Below are 27,615 nucleotides of genomic sequence, written 5' to 3' on the forward strand. Positions count from 1 at the left end.
CGCTCCACTTACAGTGGGTGAAGGTGCAGAGTGCAGGTGGTGTTCACAGCCCTCATGTCCATGCTGCCAGAAACAATATTTTCAGTCTTAAGTATCCAGCTTGCTTTTTTTTTTAATCTGGGGACACGGATGGACACATGGGCAACTTTGAGCCCACTGTAGAAGCTTGAATCATTAGACTCCAGAGTGAGGTACCCAGACCTGTGAGGGCCACATGATGCTTTTTGGCAAGGTCATGGTCTACAACCCATGTGGAGGGTGGTTTCAACAATGTGACAAACACCAGGGCACCGACTACTGGGTTCAAAGGCAGAAGTGACTATTTCAAGAGACCATGGTAATTAATGTCTGTGAGGTTCAACTGAACCACTTGCTTCGCTGATGCAGACAGAGCCAGGGTATGAACTACCTTAGCAATGGTTCACTGGGAGGAAGCAGGAGACTTCCCACATGCAGAGGCCTACATTAAGTCCAGTTCAGAGGAGGTGTACAGACCACTGGCATCCAGAAGGCTGGAAACTTAATTGGTGAGGGCACCCTGTTCATCACTTAAATCCTCTGGCATTTCCTCCATCTCGCCTGAATCCAAGGGTTCCAACCCATAAAAAAATGGGATCTGTTCAAACATTAAGCTTATTTTAGCAAAGAATGGGCCACTGGAGCTATTGCAAACTCCAGCAAGGTGTCGGCTGGCAGAGGCAGAAACAGAGATCGTGTGGAGTGTGGCTCCAAGAGACCTGTACAGAGTAGGAAAGGAACAGCCTCTGGTGTCCATGCCGGAACTGAGCCAGCAAGTGTGAGGTTGCAGGCCTCGAAGCACGGTTGACCATTGCTCTGCCGCCTGCACTAGAATTGAAGTTGCTGGCAACATGGCTTTGGCAAAGAGCCAAGATCTATATGTGAATTCCTCCTACTGCTTCAGCTTAGAATGAGTGGGGATCAATGCTTTTTTAGGGTTGCAATTCTACAGAATATTGTTTGCCATTCCTGGAACAGGAGTGGCAACTGCTTTTTGGAGGAATAATGGCATCCAGGTCATTCACTGGGGCAACAAGACCATCTATGATGCCTTTTTTGTTTCCGGCCACCATCATATGAGCTGGAATTGTCCCAATGGTTTTCCTCCCTCAAGCAGTGTTCCACCCAGTTTCCGCCAAAGACTGCTTTTTTTTTTTTTTTTATTAAAAAAAAAGAAACGTTCTCCAGAGGAGGCGTTCTGGCAGGAGTGCGCTTTCCACCCTTGTAGAGGAAGGAGTATAGTTTAGCTATATGCTGCCGGGGAACCTTACCAAGCAGGCAGTGGAATGAACCACATGCTTCCTTATCAAGCTCTTCCCTGAAGCAGAGACACAAACCATGTTGGAGTCAGAGACTGACATCTGTCTAGAATAGTCCCTGCAGGGCTTGAGGCCTACCTTGGGATTTGCTATGATGCAGCTGAATTTTTAAAATGGCCCAATAGCTCCATATATGCTGCCCCATACATAAGTACAATCCAATGATGTTGCACGTGGAGCTGAATGGCGCCTCCTGATGGCTGAAAAAGATGAAGAAACTGCTGCTGGAAGATACATATCTGAGATGATGAATCTTTGGGAGGACGGATATCAATTAGATGTTTCTGTTTCTCAGCACACCCACCAGAAATGGTGGATGCAGTAGAAAGTTAAGCCTCATGGATTCCATTTGTATAAGTTATTATTGGAATATATGCCAGAGCACTTTGTAACTATGAAACATGTGACTCCATTTATGCAAATAGACAAAGGAAGGATTACAGAAGGTAGTGAGTGAAAGGTTGTTTGAAACCAAGAAATCCGCTCCTGCTGACCTAGTAGGGAGTACTGTAACTGTCTCTCCATCAGGCGTTACTCATGGTTCAGACCGCCTTCATTCAGATCAGACGATCAAGAGAAAATCCAGGACTTTCCCTGTTCAGATATTCGTTGTTCAGAGTGGTAGCTGCTCATGAGGCTCTCTAAAAAATAAAATGAGGCAGACCCACTTAAGAAAGTGGGGCTTAACAAGAGGTAGTATTTCCAATGTAACCAGTCCAGCCAATGACTAGCACACCACAGAAACAAACACCTCTATAAACAGAGGATAGAACAGAGGTGTAGACAGGGTAGGGCCTGAGCGGGCAGGGTCCACCCAAAATCTGTAAATGCCCACTCAGCAGCACTGTGGGAGATTACATATGTTAATGTCACTGCTGTGGGCCCAACTACATTAGCTTCAGGCCCCACTTGTTAGTCAATCCTGGCTACGCCTATGGGATAGAACAAGGCAGTGAAACAGATGGCTTGCAACCATCAAAGGATAAGGCCACAATCACCCAACAGGCTCAGCGATTTCACACTCTCCCTCCTACTGAGGTGCACCCTGTTGAGAGGCATAGTTAGGGAACATGCCCAGGCATGGTCAATTATCGAATTGCATGGCTTTTCTAAAATCACCAATCAGGAATATGGGTTCAGACTGCAATCCACTCCACCAAATCATTCTCCAAAACAATGCTTTCCATTCGATACTACAGCAAGAGAAACATCTTTCTTGCAAATAGACAAAGTAGATATTGTAAAAGCAGTGTGTGCAAGGTCCTTCCTGGTCAAAATAATTACTGCAGGTCCATTATGGACCTAAGGTTGGAAAACAAGTGTAAAAGAAATTTCTTTGCATCGGATCAGGCTCAGCAAAGGGGGGGATAAACTGAAAACTACCAGAACAGACTAACCGGCTCCCTAAAATGTTTCCAAATACATGAAAGTTGTGGCTGATTTTCAAGGAACAACAACATTTACTTATCTCCATTTAAACAACCAGCTGACAAAAGCATCAACAGAACTCTATTTAATTTAATCTATAAAGATCACACTTTTACAAATGGATCAATTGGGATTACAGAAGAACAAGGACAAATCCACTTTTAACCCAGTTGAAAAAGAGTCAGTGCCTGGCAGAACCCTTTAGAAGAAGATTCTAAGCACCAGGAGGATATTGTTTCCAATGGCGAGGCAAGTCACATCTCAAATGGGATAAATGCATAATGCATTGCCAAAGTCCCACGAACAAGTGACAGATGTGTCGCTTTCAAAAATGCCTGAAAGATCAGTTCAAGCAGAAGCAGGCCGGTGGGTTAATCTTCTGTAATCTCCGTCTGGTGGATGAAAACATCACATTGGATGGTGGCAGGAACTTTCAATATTCTGCCTATGGCCTATGGAAAAAGAAAATTGATGGATAAAACCACTAAACCATGGGTAATTGTAATGTATCACCAAGCCACCGAAGTGGAAGGTCAGAGCATACCACAGACCTCAGAGTGGCCAGCATTCCATCTAGCTTTCAAAGTATTCCTTCCATCGATTCAGAAGAAAACAATCCTGGTACAGACTGACAATATTACACAATGTATCATATCAACAGACCAGAGTCTACAAATTCAAGACTCCTTTTGAAGGAAGCCCAACAGTTATGGCATTGGGTTATAAAGGAGGAGATCAGCATCAAGGCACAATCTCCCAAGATATGTGAACCTAAAAGCTGTCAAATTAAATATAGTACTTTTTGAAGTGCGTGCGCAAGGGACTCAAAATCTTGATAAACATACTTTTGTTAAATTGTTAAACATGTTCACTGACTAGCACTGCAGCATAGACCTTTTTTCTTTAATACAAGAATGCAAAATGCCCAGACTTCACATACAGGTTCAATGAACCCTAGTCTGTGGCCAATCCTTTAGATGCCCCAGTCAGGATATTTTCTGAACACGTTCCCTCAGAATCCTCTGATGAGACTCGGCAGCAATGATGATCTTCATAGCACCAGCCTGGAAGAGAGAATGGTAGAACATGGGTCTTTTACAGATGTCCATGTTCCCATAAAAGATATTGCTATGTAGCGCGACTCTGTTGACTAGGAAACATTGGAGCCTATTTCTCCCGAACATTCCTTCCATCATTGAACTTAGCAGTCTGGCTCCTGAGCACCTATACCTAATCACATCTTGGGTCATTGTTATAGTGTTTGTGACCATCATTGCCAGCAAAGATAAAGTGGTTATCTTTCTACGTAATTTATTTAATCTTCTAATCTCATCACCAGAAGCAGAACTATGGATGCAGAGGGAAGGTTCAGTGAGTGCCTTCAGAGCATAGTAGGCAGCCCAGAGTTCAGGAATGTTAGGACTCTGGTGAAATAGGGGCAGGAGGCATAGCCCTTTTTTTAGTCCTACGTCAGTGAAATAGGTAATGAGAAGAAAGTGACTGACACCAATATCCATGGTTTCCGGATGGCATCCAATACAGGAATGCTGAATGAAGATGAGCAGACTAACTTTGCAAACAAGAATCCCTTCTGCTCAACATCCTCTCAGAATTGAACTCCAAGTAGTACCTACCATGAGAGGTAGCAGTATTGAGGGGTCTTTATCGGCATGTGAATGGTATACAAACATTGTACATGTGAGCAAGTACCTTTGTAGGTGCCACACGTTAATTGGTACTCAGAATGGCTATACAATGGCATTTACAGGCTGCAAAAGACACAAGAGAATACTCAAAAAGATCTTAGTCTGTGCATTATTCTCTGTGGAAGTACTAGCTCATCAGAAGTTACTTAGGCAGAAATAATTCAAGAACACTTCACATTAAAAGCGAGCCTGCTAAGAGAATGCAACGCTTGCCATACTTCAGCTTTTTTAAACTTTCAACAAATAAAAAATTGGCACATGCTGGGTTAGAGGTCAAATTTCAAAGACCCAGAGTGACAACACACTATGTATACCTATGTGTTACCCGAATAACCACCCACATGCATGTACCAATTAATGCAAAACACCCGCATTTTGGGATAATAAACCTTTTCAACTTATGCACCCCATGGAATTATTAGATCATTTAAGGTACATCAACAGAAACCTAATGCAACACTACAACCTTGAAATTAAAATGTGTCCTATCGCTTCAGCTCCATGAGTGATCAGCTCCAAACTCAATGTTTAAAGGGTAACATTGGCTCACAAAGCATAGAAATCAGAATGTGCAATACTTGGTTTTAGAATTCCACTGTGACATACAAAGTATTTCATGTGAAAGAACACATTCTGGTATTTGCTCTTGATGCACGGTTTTGCACTCTGTGTGCTGATTGTTATCCCATTTGGGATACTGGTTTATATTATTATAATAAATAAAAGGTTTTAAGAGAAATAAACAGTTACTTCATGATTACTCTTCTACAAAAACATTCGAGAGAACTTCTGATCAAATTGTCATAATGTAATGTCCATGGATGTGAGTGGAAAACCAATCTACATTTCCAACAGATCGGTATCTAATGCTTGCCCTGGAGAAAAAGGTGGGGTGGGAGCAAAGGTCACAGAAAGCTCAGTTAATCTGTAGGTTGCACTGTCCAAGGATTTGATGGTTAAGAAAAGCATATAGCCCATGTTCAATGCATCCATCGCTGTGATTCTTGCAGTGGGTTAATAACTGCATGATGTGGAACTCTGGCAATCGATGTTTGGATAATCTTCTGAACTGACTTCTAAAACATTCCCCTCTTGGTCTTCATGGCCTGTTCACACTTCAGGTTAAGATCTGTAAGAGGTTAATGGAAAGTATTATTTCCAATGCTTTTAGCATCTAAATATGGTAGCTAGAGCTGAAATGCTTGAACAGACCCTGTTGGAAGAGGACATACCATATACATGCATCCCCTTCCCCTTTGAACCTTTCATTTGAAATACTATAAGGACATTTGCTCTGAAGAGATTTACATCAAGCACTGAATATGAAATATTTACTACAAATACTTGCCTTCAGGCTAATTTGCACACCCACAATGCTTTGCTCATGTGGCTCTACACTGGAAGTGAACTTCCAGTGACGGCTACTGAATGGCACTGTGGCATGCGTGACTTAGCTCAAATGGCCTATTCTACTAGTACTAGAGCAAAATGGCTCAAAATATAACATATTACTTACCCATGGTAATGTTTTTTCGACTGAATGTTCCTCCCACATATTCCTCATCTTTGATACATTTGTAAGTCTGCTTTTAGCTTCAGAAACTTTTTTTTCATAGTATCAGACGCTGTGCATGGTCAAGTTGCGGCCCTTGACAGCCTCAATCATGTCTTCGGCCGTGAAGTCGATGCTAGTATAAGCAGCTTGCATGGCACCCCTTGCATCAGTTCTAGTTTTTTCCCTCCCTATGCTCAGCCGTCTTAAAGGAATGACCCAGACGTTGAAAGAGAGGAAGGTGTAAAAAATACAGAAACTCCCGGCAAAATAAGGGGGAATGATGGGAGGGTAATGAGGAATACGTGGGAGGAGCATCCAGTGTAAAGAACATTACCAGCAGTAAGAAATTCGTTCTTCAAAAGGATTGTGTCCTCCCACGTATTCCTCATCTTTGATAGACTCCCAAAGCAGTATATAGTAGTAGGTGGGAACAATTAATTGCAGATTAATTTTGTGAAGTACAGCCTTGACAAATCTTGCCTCCTGACATTGAATCCAGGCAATAGTATTTGTTGAAAGTGTGCAAAGAGGGCCAAGTTGCTGCACTACAAATGTCTTGTACGGGCACCCCTCTCTGAAGAGCCAAAGAAGTAGTCACTCCTCGGATGGAAGGCACTCTTAAACCATCAGGAAGATCTTTGCCAGACAATGTATAGCATTCAGAAATGCATAACATTGTCCACAGAGAGATGTTTTGTTTGGTGACAGCTTGTCCCAATTTGTGAGCTGAATAGCCCACAAAGAGCTGGTCATATTGCCTGATTTTGAACATTGTGGAAATATAGAAGCTCAAGGTTTAGGGTCTAAGCGATGTAATCTTTCCTCCTCCTAATAGATGTATGAGCGGGTGGGTAAAAAGAAGGCAATGCAATCGTTTGAGCTAAATGGAACTCAGACACCATTTTCGGTAAGAAAGGACGTACCATCAAATCCACCTTACCCTTAAAAAAGGTAGCAAAGGGTGGTTTAAAAGAAAGAACTTGAATCTTACTGACTGCAGGCTGATGTAATCGTTATAAGAAAAATTGTCTTAAGGGTTCACATTCTGGGAGGACAAGAATGAAAGGGTTCAAAAGGTGCCCCCATTAGGTAGATGAACACCAAATTCATTTCTCAAAACTGGCACAATAAATGGATTTGGGGGGAAAGATGTTAGTTAATCTCTTTAAGAACTGAATTACTATAGGGACGTTGAAATAGGAACAGTCATCCAGCAAACGTTTAAAAATGGAAAGTGTTGCCAAATAACCCTTTGCCGTGGAAACCTGGAGCACCTGATGGGCCAGATGAAGGAAAAATTATAATACAGTAGAAGTTTATCTCTGCACCAGCTGCAAAATCTATTCAGATGGCAGTGGTACAGAGATTTAGTTGCTGGCCGAGAGCAACACCTTCATTACATCTTCTGGAATGTCTTAATCTTTGTATCTGATCTTCTCAGAAACCAGACGTGAAGGTTCAGAGTACTGATTTCTGGATGAAAGAGGAGACCCCCCTTTTGCAAGAGTAAGTCCCCCCCCTTTGCGGAAGATGAATTGGAGGGCAGATGTCCATCTCTAGAAGTTCCGGGTACCACGTTCTCCTGTCCACATCCAGAGCAATCAGGATACTGATTTTCCCGAACTTCCGCAACCACATGAGGAATGACGGGGACTGGTGGAAACGCAAACAGACGTGGAAATTCAAAGTCTACTACGAACCGGTCTCCTAGAGCTCCTCTCTGAGGAAATTGCCTAGAGCAGGTAGGGTTAGACATGAATCCCATCCTTCCTTAGACTTGCTACCACCACCGCCATGAGCTTGGTGAAGGCCCTAGGGGCAGAGGTGAGCCAGAATGGAAGGACCCAAAACTGATGGTGAGAACCACCAACTGCGAACCTCCGGTACTTTCTGTGCTTGGGATGAATAAGCATCCTGAAGATCCAATGACACCCACCAATCCTGAAGTGGAAGGGCCTTATGAATCTGCAAGAGAGTTACCATCTTAAATTTGTCCTTCCTAAGGATCTTGTTCAAGTGTCTGAAGTCCAAGGTGGTTTGCAGTCCTTTGCCCTTCTTGGAGATTAGAAAATAGGGAGAGTACCAACTGGGATTCCTCTCCACTGCTGGTACAAACTTTATGGCACCTTTCTTCAACAGGGCAAAGACCTCCTGTAAGAGGAGCGGATCCAGATCTTTCAAGGCTTGTATCCCTCGAGGACAATCTGGGGGTCCTCTTAAAAATGGGAGGCAGTAGCCGTGAACCACTGTCTGCAGTACCCAAGCATCAGAGGTTATGCCCTGCCAACTCTCCAAATGCCGAGTCCGTCTTCCCCCACCACAGTTATGTGAACCAAGGACTCAAAGGGGTTTTGGGGTTGTTGCTGAAGCAGAGGGCAAAGAAGCAGAGGTTGAGGGAAATGTTCCCTCCCTGCACTCTTGAACGACAGGGAGCTCCTCTTTGGCCCATTGTCTAAACTGGCCTCTTCCTCTAGCAATTGAGGAGTAGAAAAAAAAGGTTAACCCCTCCATCCGTGTGAAGACTCTCGAGATCGAGGCAGCTGGCGTATTGCTGCTCTCAGCGATATAGCTGCTGCCTTGGAAGCCTGTCATTTTTATAGGCTTTCATCAGCCTTGATGCCGAAAAGCTGGGAGTCATCAAATGGAATGTCTGTCTCGGTCTGCGGGTCTCTGTCGGTCTGCGGGTCTCTGTCGGTCTGCGGGTCTCTGTCGGTCTGCGGGTCTCTGGCTGTTAGAGGGAGAACAAGACACACAATCTTACTAGGCTTTGTGTCATTCAGATTATGCAAGTGTGAGAAGTGCAAGGGGGAAAGGAAGGGCGGGGGGAGCGCAAGGGGAAAACAGGGCAGCAATGCTCTGTGTAAGTGCAGCCAGAGCAGTACAGCTCTGGGTAGTGCAAGGAGAACAATGGACATATGGGTTACAGTTACAGCCCCTAAGTGCATGGTGGGCCAAGAGGCATTGCAAGGGTGACTGAGCAAAAAAGAGCCTTTTACCCAGTGAGACTCTGAGGGTAGCCAAGCAACCAGTCAGTACAGCAGACAGAAAGGTCTGGTAGGTCAGCAGGGGAGAAAGAAAGAAGAGGAAAGTTTTAAGCTGCTTCCAGGACTTCAGGTGGTCCGGCTCAAGTTTGAGAGGGGCAGGTAGGCCATTCCAGAGGGAGGCACCTGCAGAGGAGAGAGATCTACCCCCCACTCTCTGCCTGGAGAAGCATCTAACCCTTAGAGAGTTGGAGGTAGCCGAGCGAAGGGCTCGAGAAGGAAATTATTTTGGAAGGGAGCGTTGGATGTAGTGCAGGCCTCAGCCCCAGAAAGCCTTGTGGACAATGCAAAGGGTCTTGAACTTGATATTTGCAGCCACTGGGGGCCAGTGGAGAGATTTCAGGGCTGGAGAGATACCGTCCCTGGGCTTGAGGCCAAGGATAATTCTGGATTAGTTGCAGAGGGCAGAGAGTAGAGGAAGGCTGATTGAGAAAGAGGCTGTTGCAGTAGTCCAGCCTAGAGAGAACCAGGGCTCTGGGGACAGTGAGCTTCTGGCGGACGTGAGAAAGGGAAGAGTCCTTTTTAGGAGGTGCAGCTGGTAGTGGGACTTCTTGGCGATGTCCGAGATGTGAGGAGAGAAAGAGTGGAGTCGAAGATAAGGTTTATTTGCCTCGCAGGAAGGCAAAGGAAGAGGGCCCAAAGCAGGCAGCCAGAGAGAGGGGAAGCAGGGGCAGGGCTCCCAATGAGAAGGATCTCCGTTTTAGGGGCATTAAGGCAGAGAACGTTGGAGGCGCATCAATCCTGAATGAAGGATAGCGGGAATGAGCGAGAGAGGAGGCTGAGGGGAGCCTGAAGGAAAGAGGAGTGCAATCCACTTAACACTGAAAGTTAGAGGAGAAGGTATAGAGAAGGTTAGCCAAAGGGGCCAAGTAGAGGTTGAAAAACCAGGGTGAGAGGATAGAGCCCTAGGGACAGCCACAGGTAGAGAGAGAGGGGTGGAAGAGAGAAAGGGACCAAGTTGAACCTGGGAGGGGCGGTCCAAGAGCAAGGAGGTCAGCCACTCCAGGGCCTGATCCGTGATGCCTAGGATCTCACAGAGTCAATTGATCAGAATGCATGTTTGGCTGTGTCGAAGCAGAGGAAATATCAAGAGGATGAGTACAGAATGAATGCTGGAATCAAGGTTAGAAAGCAGACCTTCACAGGTGTTCAGGAGAGCAGTTTCCGTGCCTCTGGCAGCTCTGAAGCCAGACTGATGGTCATGGAAACTAAGAGATTCAGTGTGGAGAATATATGAGTGGTCAGTATGACCAGAAGAGTCAGGAGTGGCGAAATCTGTCTCAGGTGAGTTGTAAGCCACTAATCTTTCAGAGTGTCCACAAGATTTTGCAATCTGGACTCCTCAGAGATGAATTCATCAGGCACATTGGGAGTACCATACTCAAAGCCAAAAGATACATTCTCATCATCTTCCTCCTCAAATATTGACCCCATGGTTTTAAAGAAATCAGCCTTAGGCAAAGGCTTAAAAGACTGACAATTTGACAGAAGGTCTCGAAGCTGTCAAAGGTGCGGAGGGCATCAACAGCTTTAAATGCTTCGACTGTAGCATTGGTGTCGATGGGCCAGATACCAACTCCTCAACAGGAGTCTAGGTGGAAGGCTTAATATGTTATGTTATTTTGCTTATAACGCGCCACAGCCCGCAGGCATCAGGGCGCACACAAAACAGAACAAAAAGAGCAACGTGAACAAGAAAGCAGTGGCCAGTGGGCTGGAAAGATGGGGATTCTGTGCAGGACGTCGTCATTTTGCAGGAGCAGGGTTTCCATTGAAATAAAAGGATCTTAAGCCTTTTTCAGAATATTAGAGGGCTGTCCTCTGTCCGCATCTCTATTAGGAGATGGTTCCAAGCCAGAGTAGCAATGACTGGAAAGGAGTGGCCTTTGCCACGACTTCTCCTAATCCTTGGGCAAACAAGAAGATTAGTATTGTTAGATCTAGTTAACCTACCCTGCGTCTGTCGGATGAGACATTCTTTCAAATAGCTTGGCGCTTGTCTAAAGAGGCATTTATGCATCAGGGACAGAATTTTGAATGTAATCCTAGAAGCAACAGGCAGCCAGTGCAGTTCTCTCCTGGTCAAGGTTATGTGCTCCCTTTTGGAGACGCCTTTAATAATGCGAAGCGCATCATTTTGAAGGACTTGAAGTTTCTGCATGCAGTTTAGTCTTGCTCCCCCAAGCAAGGCATTACAATAGTTAATAGGGGGAATTATGATAGCTCTGACCAGGGTCTCGCAGTTCTTGTTGGTTACATATGGTTTAACCAACCTGAGAAGCCTTAAGTGGTACTGTGATTTTTTTTAATAACTTTTGTAACATGCGGATCTGCACCTAGCGACTGGTCCACTGTAACTCCTAAGGTCTAAACCTGCTCCAAAGCTCTAATGGAGTGGCTCTCAATAGTGAATTCTGCATAGTCCAGCCCTAGGCTTAGGTTTCAATTTGTGCCAAAACGAAGACTCCTTCGACTATGTCGTGGAGACTTACTGGCCAGGCTCTTTGGCACGCAAGTAGTGGTCACAGAAGATACCCTACAGGTCTTACCAGGCGCTGTGGGTTCTGAAGACTTCTTGAAAAACTTCCAGCATTTGGAGACATTTCTCCCAGTCAACCGAAGGCGTCTACTTGCTCGAAAAGGTAACCAGTTTGTCAGGAGAGGAGCCTGACGAAGACGACCGCAACCAATGGCATTGTTTCTTCGTCTTTTTGTGTGATGAGGATGAATGACTAGATCTGGATCTCAAGCGCTTTGAATGATTGGAGCACTTTTTTCACAGGGGAAGCCTCCCTGGTGTTGTCCGGTGACCTCTTTTTTTAAAGGGTGGTAGAAGGGGATTTAGAAAAGGGGCCTGCCTGCCACGAGTTTCCCCTTAATCTCCCTCAAGACCTTCACTGTAATTGACCGACAGAAACCGCAGTCGTCAACTCTGTGTTCCACACCCAGAGACCACAGGCAGATCCGATGTGGGTCCATAATGGACATTTTAGCACCACAATGGGAGCACTGCTTGAAACCGGTCTTCATAGACATTTGAGACTTACTTTTAAAATGCGAAAATACGCAATGAGAAATTGATGAGGCAATGAACGGTTCGAAGCATGTTGAGCATGCGGAAAAACAGAACTGAAGCAACAGGTGTCACGCAAGCTACTTATACCAACGTCACTGCTGAGGACAGGACGGAGCCCTTCAAGGGCCACGACTCGTGGCACAGCACCAGATACTAAGAAAAACGTTTCCAAAGCTGACTTATGAATACATGAAAGATGAGGAATACATGGGAGGACACAATCCATTCGATAAGTGGGTTTAAGACTAAAATTCGCTATCTAGTAAAAACATTGGTACCAGAGTAGTCACTTTGAAATGATGATTGTGGTTTCTACTGATACGAGGCTATTCTCGTCATTTCTCTTGCCAGCATATCCACCAAAGTAAATCCCCCTTAGCCCTGTAATTTAGTGCTTAAAAGTCAGAACTCCTCTGCCTATGTTTTTTAAGCATTGCGATCCCCTGCGATGATATGATACAAACAAGACCGTTACCAGTACAGCTAATGGCAGTGGTAGGGGCACCACCTTCCTTTTTCAATGATAACATGCAGCTGGTGCCACGCGAACTGTGGAACATAGGCCCACATGATGTGGGTCTGCTGCGTGAGGTGACACCAGTAAAAATAAAACTCAAACAAGGGGCGTTGCTGCCCCGAGTAAAACAATACCCCCTGTCCCGAGAAGCAGAAGAAGGGATAAAAGAAACAATATATGCACTACTATTGCAAGGGATAATAGTGCCCTCCAATTCACCATGTAATACTTGCATTTACCCCATCAAGAAAGCAAAGGGCAGTGCGTGGAGAATGATCCAGGACCTACGCCCCCTTAATGACATCATACAAAAAGAATTTCCATTGGTCCGAAACCCTGCATCCATTTTGTGTAGCATACCAAAAGATGCATCATGTTTTACAGTGGTGGACTTGAAGAACGCATTCTTCTCAGTCCCACTGGACCTTGAGTCTCAATATTTGACAGCATTCACCCTGGGAGGGAAAAGATATGAGCATTGCAGATTACCTCAGGGATACTGTGAACGCCCAAGTATATTCAACAGAATTCTACATTAAGATCTAGGGAATATTGTCACAAAGAGCACGATCATTCAATATGTGGATGATCTCCTGATTTGCGGGAAAGATGAAGATGAGTGCAGGAAAGACTATTACGCTTTTGACGTTGTTGGCCCATAAAGGTTACAAGGTGGACAAGGAGAAACTACAACACTGTCAGGAAGAAGTGTTGTACCTGGGTCAATTAATATCAAAGGATGGTAAAAGAATCATACCAGACAGGGCGGCTGCAGTACGCAATGTAAACGAGCCTAAGACAGTGAAGAAAATGCAGATGTTTCTCGGCATGTGCAATTACTGCCGTGCCTGGACCACAGAATATGCAGGATACACAAAACCATTACTGCAGGGACTTAAAGAAGCACAAAGGGAAACCACAGAAATGCAACGGACAGCAGAAATGCATGATGCATTCAGCACATTAAAAGAACTGATCTCAACAGCACCAGTACTCGCAAACCCAGATTATGAATGCGAGTTCTACTTATTTTCACATTGTAATGGGACACTTATGACAGTGGTGCTAACACAAAAAACATGCTTGGGTCATAAGCCTCTGGCGTACTACAGTGGTACACTAGATGCAGTCATGCAAGGACACTTCTCTTGCGAGCAGTCTCTCGCAGCCGCTTTGTTCGCGATAGAGAAAAGTGCAACAACTGTAATTGGATATTCTGTAACATTGTTTGTGGAACATTCACTATTTGCAATATTAGAAAGATCAAAGAGCACACTAACAACACAAAGAGCAACAGCTTATGAGATTATCCTACCCAGTGCTAACATACACATAGTGAGATGTAAAACAGTTAACCCTGCAACATTTATCATAGAAGCACCCTTGACCGATATAATAATTCGAGACTTGTGTTACTTTGATCAAGAGGAATGGTGAGCAAAGCTAATGAGCGGGGAAAAGGTAAGGTGGGTGGTGGCAACCGTTAATTTCTTCCACTCATTGGGCCTTGATAGGCTGCAGGATACGGCTTGAGCCAGAAGGGCAGCCATTAAGAGAGATCATGAGAAAATGCTAAACCCGTCTATTTGACTTTGATACCTTTGGCAGATTTTAAATGGAAATGCAGAGGTGAAATCGTAAGTAAAACCAAACTGTCAAACAGATTGCTACACGCCAACTCTTCCACCCAGTGAAAACATTGCCAAACGTTTGATATGATGAAGGTTGATTCCAGGAAGGTAAGAAAATGGACACGAAAAGAGGCCAACATTTGTAACAAAAAGGAAAAACTTTTGTAACAAAATCTTTGTAAAAATTGAATTGCAATGAAATCAAATAAAAAATATATATATAACATTAAACAAATGAAAGCAGTAACCAGGGATTTTCAAAAAAATCCGTCCATGGTCATAACAAGTAGTAGCAAACCATAATCGTGCAGGAGCTTTTCAGAGTCACTTCCAAAATGACAAGAAAAGGAATAAGAGAATGCATGAGGGTTGACTCATAAGCTGACAGGACGATGGTCCAAATATGGTGGAATGCTTGCTGAGATGAGCTATTGTATGCCCATCTTTCATCGATTCTGGGGAATCCTAGCCAGACAATGGGGACGATTTAAAACAGGATATGAACGATCCAACTGTGGAGAATATCCCACCCTTTTCCAACCACTGCAACTCTCAACAGCCAAGTTAACTGAGTTTTCAATGTACCTCTTCACCTAATGTTTGGACACATGGACATGGTCTGACTTTCCTGGGTAACCCCTAAAATGCATTTGATTCACTAGATTTTTTTAAATACTTTCAATGAAAACCCATAGCTCACTCACTACAAGGACACAACCCTTCTGAATGCTTGAAAATGATCTGCATATAAAGTATCCTTAATTCCCAGCATGTCAAACAGCAAGAGGAAGGGGTCTTCAGAAGCACATCCCAATCATAAGGCCAATCAGAGCGATGAATGCAAGATCACAGCAAAGTGATGTCACAAGGATACATTGAAGTCTTGGTGGTCATTTTGGCATCTGCAACTGCCAACCTACTTTCCCAATTATCCCTTCAGGGATGGCCTCCAATTGCTAGCTTTCACCCGTGATCGGGGAGGTTACCCCAAATGGATCAATATACTTAAAACAACCCATGACTTATTTTTTTTCCAGTTTATGGGGGGGCAGAGGAAACAATACTGCTTGCAACGGCAATAGTAGATGCGGACAGTCCTTACTAATAGGCCAACATGAAAGCAAAAGTCAATGTTTTCGTTGTATGGTGAGATGTAACAAAAATATCCATCCTCCAAGTCTCAGAAATGGATGAAAAACAGCTGGACGCTGATGTGATGTAGCATTCCATCAGGAATGTACCAATCTAAAGGTTGGAAATAGGAAACCCACGTATGAGGAATACATTCTATTAAAATCTAAAGTATGTGCTGCATTTAGCTGAATGTGGAGGCCCTGCTATTTAAGAGTGACATCAGGTGAAACATGGTATCCCCTTTTCCCTTAGACCCCCCCTCCCCCCGACTACCCCTCTGTAATTCCACAAGCCTCCATGGCATGCTGTAATGCTACTCTATAACAAAAAATGTATACAGCTGTTCTAGTCATTCTTCCCAGTATATTGTTTATGGTACTGCTGATAATCGCTTGAACTAGAAGCCGGGATGGGCTTCGTTCCGATGCAAGGAGTGAAGGCCCCGTGCCCGGGACTGGGGAAAGCCGTTTGAGTTCAGCGGATACCGAGGCGAGTACCCAAATGTGTGCGAATGCAGTCAGAGAACGCAGATGTCAGTGAACCTACACTGGAGAAGCAAATGCCGAAACTAAGGCAAGAAGACCCTGAAAGAGTGAATTGGATGCCTACAGTGGGCAAATAGCATGATCCTTATTGGAATCAGTGTCATCTTCATCATCACAGTACTTTGCCATAAAGTAACTTGGGGAAGACCCATGCCCACATGTACTGAAGTAAGAGAGACTACACAAAGTACTGGGAGGAGAGGTTACCAGGTGAAGAGCATATCTGGGATCTGCACACAAAGAATTGTGTTGCACAAAAGAATCTGGCACAGGAGTATACCAGATATTTTGTGAGTCTGGGACCCACACCCAAGTTTTTTTTATCTTGAAAGAAGAATCCTAAGGAAGACTCATGCCCTTAAGATTTGAAATTGTAATGACTGTGGAAAAGGCCTGGGGAAGGGAACAATTTCCCAGAGAGTGAATTGTAAAACAGGAGGGGGGAGTTATCCTCTTGAACTATAAAGAATGTGGTTACACTTTGAACTTTTGTTTGATGGAAAGTCCTGGGGAAGGGAGCCATTCCCTCTGGAACTGTGAGCATTATCAATTTGGAACTTTTGTTGGGGTTATACATTTTGTTGAGCTTAAACATTTGTGCACTAAGGCAATATCCTTAACACCTTAGTGTTAGTTTTAGAATGTGAGGGCTAGGATAGGATTTTGGACACATGGTGTTTTTGCTTTCGACATCTTGATACTTGATCGACCCTTAGTTTTGGTTGCGATAGGGAAATCCCTCCTATATTATTAGGGACAGTGAGGTATTGTCCAACCCCTTTATCATTTCAATAAAAGTCTTTAACAACCAGCATGAATCCTCTGTGTCCGTGTCGCATTCCTGGCTCCTCAAACAAGGAAGAACTACAAGGTGGTAAAGAATGTGTTAATAATAATCAGCACTATTTTCCCATATGATGTAGGGCTGCAAAGCGATAAAAGAATTTTGAAGACGGGTCACTAATATGGTAGCAGAGTTGTAAGGCAAGGGTTTAATATTCCACAGGGGTGCCTGTTGGAGGTCATTCATACATACAACTGTTCTATAGACCTGGGTGTTGCCAAATGGTTTTGATTTACAAAACAGTACAGGTGAAAGGCAGAGTTGTCCAAAAGTAGTCAAATATACTGTCATATGGGGGGGGGGGGAAGAGAGAGAGAGAGAGAGAGAGAGAGAGAGAGAGAGAGAGAGAGAGAGAGAGAGAGAGAGAGAGAGAGAGAGATTAATGTTCCTATTTATTTATAAAGGAATAACACATTTTGGCATATAACTGGCCCTATAATAAGCAAAGCCTTCCAAAAGAAACCCACTTGCACTGTCCTTCTTTGTGCACATCCTCCTCTTCAAGCAACTGTTGCTTTCTGGACTGGAGATCTTCATCTGAAACAACACAGAGCAGACAGTCAAAAATCAGCACAATTTACAAATCCACATCTTAGTCTGAGGCAAGGGGGAAGGTTTTCCAAAATGTTTGTTTATAATAATAGGAACATTCTACCACCCATTCGTCCATTGCTATCCCAAAAGGAGGTGAGTGGGGGGAGCATCTCTGGCTGGTTGCAATACCAAAACTCAATACCAAAACTTTAAGTTTGGGATTCCTCACATTGAGTTTTTACTCACATAACTGGTTTGTGACACAGCAGTCTCATCATCGAGTATGGTTTGCCAATATGCCTCGTTCTTCCAGCACATGCCACGTAAGCCCCCATTTCATTGAGTAAAAGTACTTTTCTCTGCCAACTTGCATGCACAGAAATATTCTGTTTTTAATCCTGGATTTGCAATGCACTTGAATCATCTTTTGTGAAGTTATCCTTAACAAATCCATATTGATCTCTAGCAATGATCATTGATCACATTTGAAAAAGTGTGTTTGATAGGCTCAGGCACACATTATGCTGATGCCTTTATTAATTGCAATTCAAAATTTGTAGTGTACTGTATCATTTGCCTATGTGGAGCTCACTACATTGGCAGCACTATTAGAGCACTGAAGATTAGGATCAGGGAGCATTTGAGCACTCTCTCAAGTCAGAATTGTAAATACCCACTTGCCACCCACTGGCAACAACACCCTCAAATGGATAAAAAAAAAAAAAGGATATACGGTTTGTAGGCATGGTTAAAGTGACTTTGCCACCCAGAGGTGGCAACCTACAACTCAAATTAAGACAACTAGAGGCATGTTTTAATATGCAAGTACAGAAGGGCACACATTGGTTTAAACACAGACCACAAATTATTGGGCTTTTTGTGACTGGGAATTGCACGATTCCGCAAGTTCTAAAGTAATCTGTTTAATTGTGGAAAAATTGTGCCAAGTTGGTGAATTATGTTAATTGTAACTATATATAATTGGGAAACGTCAATGACATTGTTCAATTGTGCAATATTACGTATTGAGCATGTTTGGTATTGTGTCTCACCAGTAGTGGTACACACTGTAAGGGCTAATACTATAGAGCATACAGCTTGTTGAACAAGCATACTTTTGTGTTAGACCAGTATCAACAAACATTCTTTTAACACGGACACACTTGTAATTTATAGAAGGAGTTAGCAGCGGAACAGGAACATCACTTAATGTATAATTTGCTTAGTCAATGCACGATATTTTTGGAATGAAATAACAGGTTGATTCGAGCTTTTACGACTTGTGTTAATCATTGCTTATGCAATTGTTAAAACCGCATCAGCCTCACATGGCGCTTGAGGGCAGTCATCTAACAGGAGACTGTTGTTTGAATGAGTATAGGCTTTCCCTTACCAAAATTGCGGGTAGGCAGGGCTGCTCCCTATACAATTGGTTAGCAGTCAGTGTTCCATGTTTAACATCAGTTGGAACTGGCAGGCGCCGGTTGCGCTAAAATGCTCAGTTGCTGGAAAGCATCTATCAGGTAAGAGTGGAGTGTAATGTATGAGCAGCACATGTTATTTCATGTGGGTGGGGGCCTTTTCAAAAGGGATTAACACTAATGCTATGTCCCTTTTGGTTTCTCCCTCACCCCGCACTGTGCTGTATTGGGCTTCCACATGTGCTTTTGAACTGGTAGCCGATTGTCATTCCGCAATTGCAGGGATATATCATTTCCACACCATTGAGGCAAGAGCATGTGCGCAATTTGTACATATGATACATGACTATCTATTTGTTATTGGGTTACATTGAATGGCTGTAGGGTTCTGGTTGGTGTGGTGAGCAGGTAAGTGGGAAGCATGTAGACACAGGTACATATAAATAAGAGAGTTGCTTTATTGTTGAAGGGTACAGAATAGAAAGGAAGGTAGGGAGCTACATTGAACACATCCTTTCTAGTTGATCTCCCATCCTGTTAATCCCCAACTGAAAACCCTGGAACCTTGAGCACACCACAAGGTTCCAGCTGTGTAAACATTCTATAGCTTGCAGTAGTATGCTGCAGCAAGCACCATACTACAATGGCATATAGATAATTGCTTATATCCATATTAACTTTTACATATATGCAAACAGATCTGTTATAATTGTGAACCGGTACAGGTGAGACTCTGACTTTGGCATTCGGGGTTCTCGTGTGTACAGCTACATTCAATACAAATCTTATATGGTATAAGAGTTGAATAATTAGGTTTTTGTCTTATTTATTTAATTTTAATAATTTTCCAACAAGAGTGGACATAACAGGAAGTTTAAGCTATGCAGCTTTCACGTGAATTTTCTATTTAGAGAATGGTTTTATTTAGAGATTTGTCATATGGGTCAGAATCAGTGAATGCTGGGTTACCTATATTGACCTGGGTCATGGTGTGGTGTGATGGGACACAATATGACAAACATGCTCATTCTTAAAAATGGGATACACTTACTTATTTTGGTGGATATACTCAACGTAAACATGTGACATTAGACAAGACATTGGACAAAAGGGTGTAAAGCTAATCTGTAATACATATCTGAAAAAGTACCCCCCCCCCCTTTTTTTTCTTGTCCTATTGCTTCACTGTATCTTTTCTCTTTTGCTTCCTTTGGGGGTTGCTACACTGCCCATCGGAAATGTATCCTTTTTTTGTTGCATTATATATGTTCTTGTTGGACTAATTACGGTCATATTGTATCGATCTTGATTAACTCCTGGGATGTACTGGGCTTCTGTCTGGCACTTTGATTTCTTATTTTGTATTGTCAAAACTACATAATTGATTGGGTTTAAACATATGATACTTGTATGATGCAATACATACATTGGTAAATATCAGCCTTAGAAGAAGAGCTGTGCTTAAAACGCGTGTCGGCTGAAACCAATCCACCAATTCTACTCATATAAAAAATTATTTGAAGTACATGCGCTGTGTGATTGTATCAATTGTTTATTCTCTTGCCCTTAGTTATACTAGTGGTAGGGTCATATAGGTTAGATTTGGGCAGTGGACAGACTTGTTTTGGACATTCACTTTGACTAACAAGCACTTTAGTTAGTAAAATAGGTAGCGAACACCCCATAGACATGTAGGAAAGGTAGGCCTCATTTTACTTTAAATAAACGATATGGTAAAAATGTCTTCACAGCGTCCACGTCCTGCTCCTGATACTACACAAAGTAAGCAGATTAGGACCAGTTTTGAAAATGCAAAAAAGCCCAACTCATTGGGGCTGACATTAACAGACAAAGGGTGAAAGCTGAGCAAAAATAAACACATACAACATGCAGGATGCATGTATGTCTCAGGAGCAGGCCCATTTGTTTCATTTCACCTTTTCTTTTTAAACCTGCAACCTATAGCACCACACACTGATATTATGTCGTGTTCATGTCTGCTCAGGGAGGGTTATTTTCAGAAAGTCAGTTTAGTGTGTGTGGACTACTGTCAGTATGGTGAAGCAGAGAGATACGGCTAAGCCTCAACCCAAGCAGTGAGCTATCTGACATGGGATGTATTCAAGGATGATCTAGTCAACTAAATACTAGAAAGAAGGGGGAACAGAGGATATGAGCTGGGTGAAGAGAGGAGCGCGAGGAGGAAGAAGAGATAAGAGGGACGGGATAAGAAGGCACATTTTTTGAGTAGTGCTGCTTATGTCACTACACGTATAGCAGCCCTGAAGTGCTACCATTACTGTGCAATTCAGAAATGCTGAGAAGCGCATAGTACAGTTCCTTTGCAACAAGAGAATTCAGACAGACTGGCAGCGCGGGAGCTCTCAACAAATGTACATGCCAGATGTCAACAGAATGCAGAGCACAGAGCTATGCATTGCAGGTGCAGAGCTTGTGAATGTACTGTAAACATGCCACAAAATCCCCCCTTGTCTAAGAGACCATACAAATGACAATCATTAACAACCCCACTAATTGTGGCTTTCGCACTGACATTGTAAAGGCATTTGTCGATCATTTATCAGTTGCTACATATTTACATCATATTTTCCCATACTATTCTACCAACATTAAAAGGTATTGGTGGTATTACACCCATCATCTTCAAAAGCCCAACAATTTGAACAATTGCTAAGTTTCACCTTCAATAACCCAGCTTCTCACATGTTTGCCAGTGGTTATTAAAATTGCAGTTGCTTCACGATTGCCAGCGAATGGCATCAAATACCCTGGTACTCCCATCAATGGCCAGAAATTGCAGTTTCAGTTGAAAATGAAAAACGCTCTTTAAGTCTGTATTGTGCATCTCGACTTTTTACACTGTATCGACACACCCTGCAAGCCATGGCCCTCAGGAAGCTTTCACACTCTACAGCATTACATGCTATGCGTATGATTTGACAATGCACTTTATGTTGCATGTGGAATAATGCACAAGACCGAATGCTTGAAATGCAGTGCTCAATTAAGCTATTAATTCTCCATCATGCGGTAAAGCGTGGTTGTGTTGGCAAAAAGCTCAAATTAAAAACTGCCATCTCAGGGAAAAATTATTTACATCATTTTTTTTAAACAAAACTGACGAAACAGCTTTCATTAATGTACTAAACATAAGTAAAAATGCAAAAACTGCAGGCACCCATAAAAATGCAATAAAAGACTGGTCTCAGTGCATTTTAACATACAACATACACTGAAGTGGATTATTGATTTTAATTCCGTGGAATTATATCTTCTGAAATAAAGGGTGTGTTTATGGGCAAGAATCGAGAGGAGTGGCAAGAAAGTTGTTTTGTATAACATGTAGAGGCAAATGAGGCAGCAGTATTTTAAAAAAAGAGACCAAATCCTGCCAAGGTGTGTAGTGCGCACTGAAATAACAAAAATGAATCAGAAAAATTACATAAAGGGAAGTAAACTCCAGTGAAAATGGAGATTTTGAAGAAAGATTTGAAATCTGCCCAGGTCAACTAACTGCAGGTAGATGAGAATGAATTGGCATAATTGTATGTGAAAAGTTAAACCTGCAAAATAAGAAAAAAAATCTCCGGGCAGTAATTTCAGCATTACTGGTAGGAGAGTTGCCCTGTTTAAGGACAATGGATGAGTTAGCACAATTGAGTTATGGACAAGATCACACAATGAGTCGAGACAGCAAGGAAGATCCACATATGTAAGGCATTGATATGTCTGATGACAGACAGGGACTTAAGATGCAAGTCAAAATTAACTTCAAATACTGCACACTTGGAGATTTTTGATAATCTTATCAGGCACGATTTGAAGGTGATCAATGCCACTAAACATTGGACTGGTAGATACAATTTGAAAATATTGAAAGACAGCAATAAGAAAATAGGAAACCGATACTAGCACTGTGATTAATCAATCTGCTAAAGGGGGAAATATAGTAGTAATGGATGTGGATGATTACAATCAAAGAGCACCTCGTCAGTTGCAAGACGTGTTTATACAAAATTATACAAACATTTAATTATTCTAAGTTATTGTAGTTTTATAATTGAAATGAAAGAAGCGAACAATGATTTTGTTTTGAAATGGCACAATAAAATGAGAATTTGCTGGGAAGAGAAACAGTGATCCATCCAGTAATACCTATATTATATTTCCTGGATTTACTTTGCAAGAGGTTTCCAATTGATCATCCTTCAGGAGACAAGGTCCCTCGAGTCGGTGAATTTGCAGGGGTATCAATCCTTTCAGCTACTTGCTAAAAAAGGATGTAAAGGGAGACCTAGCAGAGGCTTATTGATATGGTTGGATTCAATATTAAATTTGGAAGTTTTATCTCGGCAGACAGATTTGGCTGATCCCCAACATTTAGTGGCCCGTACTTTCGTCAGTGTTGGGGGGGGGGGTGCATTCTTTTATTTGATGTTTTAATAGGCCATCCTCGTCATATGGGATGACTGTGGTAGGACAAATCCAGGAATTGGTTAACTCGTGGGTATCGTCCGACCCCTTGAAGGCTCACATCGTGACTGCAGGAGATTTGAACCTCGAGCTTCAGCCAATTAATGAACCATCAGGAAACTGGGAGGATCAAGATGCTGCATGGGATATCCCTCCTTTGTTGGCCATCGTTCCCAGAAAGACGAATCGCTACGCCATTGATACGATCTGTGCTCTTTACGGGCCGGAATTAAGGGCCTGCAATGGCCACTTTGAAACAGATCACCCTACTAAACTGACATTCATTGGCCCTGCTGGAAGTTCCACCATTGATTATATACTGGCCCTTGCTAAAGATTGGAAGAGGGTGAGTAGTTTTGAAGTACTTAATAAAAATGGCAGCAATAACAGACCTCTGTATGTATCATTTAGCTTTGATGGTAACTTTTGCATCTAACCAGGTGGAGGAGATTGCCCAGACAGTGAAGTGGGCCAAGGTGATCAAACAGGATCTGAAACCTATCATCTACAATTCTATCCTAGATAATCTGAGAAAAATGTATAGGGATTGTACCCCGCATGATGAGATTATAAAGGAGTTTTGTAGTCTTATTGAAAACTGTCGCCACACAATACGCACCCCACGTAAAGTTAAAATGAATGCTCTAAAAAGAAATACATGGTATGATGAAGAATGCAGAGAAGCAAGAAACAGGTAATGACTAGGATCAGGCCCTGTTGATGAGGTTCTGTTACGCGAACACAGGCATAACTATAAATGGATAATTGCCGTTCAAAGACGCACCGGTCTGCTCTAAATGGACCTGTCTTACACAAGCTTTTGAAGAGAGTGACTGTCGCCTACTGGAAATTGGTTTCTGGGGGCGGGGGGGAAGAAATCCTCCAGTGTTGTATTCCGGCTGTCACTATATAGCGTTCATGGCTAAGACCAGGGTCTACAACCATGCATAGCCACGCTAAATATTGACGTAACTGCCATGGTGGGAAGTTTACAGTTTAGTGTGGGAGAAATGGTCAAAGCCACAGGTCCCAAAGGAGTAGAAAGGCGTTTGGTCCATATAAGGTCCGTATCGACCTATATAAGGATGGTTACATGTGATTACGTGGAATCACAAAATAACAAATCCAATTACAACTAATACCAAAATAACAAATTCCTTTTTCATTGTTTCAAGGTGTGGAGGGGGGTGGGGTTCCTCCCCAAAGCCCCCTCTTTTTTTTGTTCCTAATACTTTTCCCCACCAACCCTAAAACCACTATTCCCACCTCCAACCCCATTTTTAGTTTTTTCCCAAATTTGTTATTTCGGAATTAGTTATTTTGGATTCATTGTAATTGGATTAGTTATTTTGTAATTCCACATAATCACTGCATACCTATAAGGATGAGCCAGGATGTATGGGGGCCTATCTGTTGCAGAATTAATGCTGCAATCAAACTTAACTTGTGCCTGTAACATGGCAACACACCATAATAGTCCAGATTTTATAAAAAGGGGGGTGGGCACTCACCAGCTAATTACCACCGTATTTTCCTTCTCGATAGCACTGAGGAAATGTTTGCAAAGGTTTTTTATCATGCTTGCAAGCATGGGTTCAGAAAAACAATATTAGTGACCTTCAGGCCGGGTTTCTGAAAAGGAAGAGTACTGTAGATCAAAGTTGCCAGCTGTTTTTGTTGGTGCAGAAATATACCACAGTGGGAAGTTGTCTGCCGGGTTTGTGGAACTCAAAACTGTTTTTGATGGGATCTCACAAGATATCCTTTGGCAACTCCTGGAGAAAATAATGGCACCTCCTCATTTGGTTACTATTATACAGGCATTATATCCTGATAAGGTGGTGGTGCAACACAGCATGGGCGAGAGGTGACTGCGCCTTTCAATGTTTCTCAAGGAGTCAGACAAGGATGTGCCCTAGCCACATTATTGTTTCGCATACATATTGAAGAAATAATAGCCTCCATGATTGAGGAGTGTATGGATTGTTCGAAGATGGGGTTGATTACATTTCCTGCATTATTTGACATGGATGACAGTACTCTTGTCCACTTCCCCCAGAGGCCTTAATGCTACACTGGCGGTCTTTCTAAGAACATGTAGAGAACTAGAGATGAATCTGAACATGGACTAAACAAAGGTTATGATTTTTAAGCCACAGTCCACCAAACAGTGCATTTAAGTATCACTGTGGATGGGGGCAAATTAGACCAGGTACTTATGTACGACTATCTGTCCGTCAGATTCCATGATATCCATCACTGGTCTGCACACATTGAAAAGACCTGTACCAATCTAGGTAAATATGGCAGAGCGACAAGATCTTTCTTTACAGCCATGGGAGAGGTGCTGAGTTGTATCGTAAACAAGCTATTCGTGGGTCTCTTTTACGGGCAGAGCTCTGGGGATATGCACATATTCTGTGCTGAGAAAGGGATCAAAACTATTCCTTGAAGCATCTTTTGATGATCCCAAAGGGCTCCCCAAATGTGCTTTTAAAGCTTGAGGTGGACATCTGCCCCATAAGAGAGCTTATTTGGTTTTAAACCAGCACTGTATTGGGTTAGATTGTTGAGTACTGATGTTCTGGACGGATACAGGGTAGCTCTGAAGCATCTGTTGAGCCTTGCATGGGGCAGAAATGTGCCCTGGATTGCGCATGTAAATAAAATATTGGTTGCTTTGAATGAGGAAGGGCTGTGAGAAGATCCATGCAGTGCCGATAAGGCTGCTTTCCTTATGATTAAGAGCAGAGCTATTACTATGGCTAGGGTGAAAACTGAAGACAAGGCCAACATGCTCAAATAGGGCCCAGAGTATCTTGCACGATATCTTGATTAGGTTAACCCGCATTATGCTAGAACACTAACTTTCAGATTGGGGACATTACAGATAGCCATCTATTATTCTTGCATGAGGTTTAACCTTCACATTTTGAGCCTTTGGCGGGAAATATAATGATTGATTAACACACTTTATTTGGCATGAAACCATAAAGGTCATAAAAACTATTACAAACAAAAAAAAACATGCAGACTGGACCATTCAATTAAAAAGGATCTTTCAGAGATTTTTAATGAAATCTTGGGATTCTGCTTAAGGCAGGATATATTTGTATTTGAGGAGTAAAATCAGCAGCACAGCGGCACAGCAAAGAGAACCACTTTTGCCCCCATATGTAAATCTGCCAATTGGGAATTGGAATAGCGATTTTAAAATCCCAGTGTTTTGAAAAACCCCAGATGATATTGATGGAGAACAGATACAACAATGACATCCTCATGATTTAGGATAGCGCTGAAAGACAGTTTTGTTGACATTATCATTAACAGTATTTGGAATCTGACACCAATAGCAATAGGGACATTGCTTACTTTAAGATTATGGTAAAAGGTGATAAATTAGAAACCACAATTGACCCCAAAGAGACGCACAAATTCAATACTGCATGCACAACGTTCACATCCTAACTTACTGAAATAGAGCATACCATTAGGCGAATTATAGAGTGAAGAGGAAATTCACAAATGATGAAAAACAAAATGAGAATCCAAGGAGGTAGCCAATAGATTTGTTGAGAGGAACTACCGCAGACATCCAATTAACACAGCACTTGACAAAGTAAGGAAGGTAAACAGGAAGATTTTTTTAATAGCAAGTAAGATAAAATAAACAAATGTAAACACTAGTGAAAAAGAACATATGAGATTGATTAAAATGTATAGCAATCAATCAAAAGATCTAAGAAATAGCCTGAGTAGGCAATAGAAAGTATTGCAAAAGAAAGGAGATTTACAAGATATTGTTAAGCCAGTTTCCAAACCAACATCGACAAAACCACTCCTAGTGACACTTTTTTCGATCTAAAAGCAAAAGCACGACAAGTGTGAAGCATGCAAATATGGGTTAAATGTCACATAATAAACAAATTTAAGGACTGACATTAAGTTACAAACACAATCACACGGGTGAGCCAGTGTGTTGCATATGTACTAACATGTAATGGCAATTAATTGGTGCAGTGGATGCACTGCTTGTGAACTCAGAATTAGAATATTTCAGCATTTGCATGCAATAAAGAACAGAGATTAATCTTATTTATTGGCAAAGCATTCCTCAGAAGAACATGGAGGTGACATGACCGGCTTCCTCTACTTTGGGATCAATCGTATTCCAATTCACCCAGATGGTGGTGATAGAAGGTTTTGAGACAACGAAAAAGCCAACCCCATTATAAATATGGATATGAAAAATCCCAAAGGACACAATACAGATGAAGATCTGCGTGTTCTCGCTGCAGGCTAAAATTAGAACACAGGATAACAAGAACATTTTAGTAAAAGAAGGAATAGTG

General features: G+C 42.5%; 1 protein-coding gene across 6 annotated transcripts in view; it reads right to left on the reverse strand.

Moving 5' to 3' along the window:
• Window positions 1-2,835: 2,835 nt before the first annotated feature.
• The window catches only part of CUEDC1 (CUE domain containing 1), a 1,053,353-nt gene continuing 1,028,573 nt past the window's right edge, over window positions 2,836-27,615 (reverse strand). For all 6 annotated transcript variants that reach the window (XM_069614650.1, XM_069614646.1, XM_069614649.1 and 3 more), the window contains 2 exons: window positions 17,282-17,351; window positions 2,836-5,600 (listed from right to left, as the gene is read on the reverse strand). In XM_069614650.1, the coding sequence (XP_069470751.1) occupies window positions 5,594-5,600; window positions 17,282-17,351 (77 nt within the window). In that variant the 3' untranslated portion in view covers window positions 2,836-5,593. The remainder of the gene's footprint in view (window positions 5,601-17,281; window positions 17,352-27,615) is intronic.

This window comes from Ambystoma mexicanum, chromosome 9 (genome assembly GCF_040938575.1).
Source record: "Ambystoma mexicanum isolate Mex_15411 chromosome 9, UKY_AmexF1_1, whole genome shotgun sequence".
NCBI classification, from domain to species: domain Eukaryota; kingdom Metazoa; phylum Chordata; class Amphibia; order Caudata; family Ambystomatidae; genus Ambystoma; species Ambystoma mexicanum.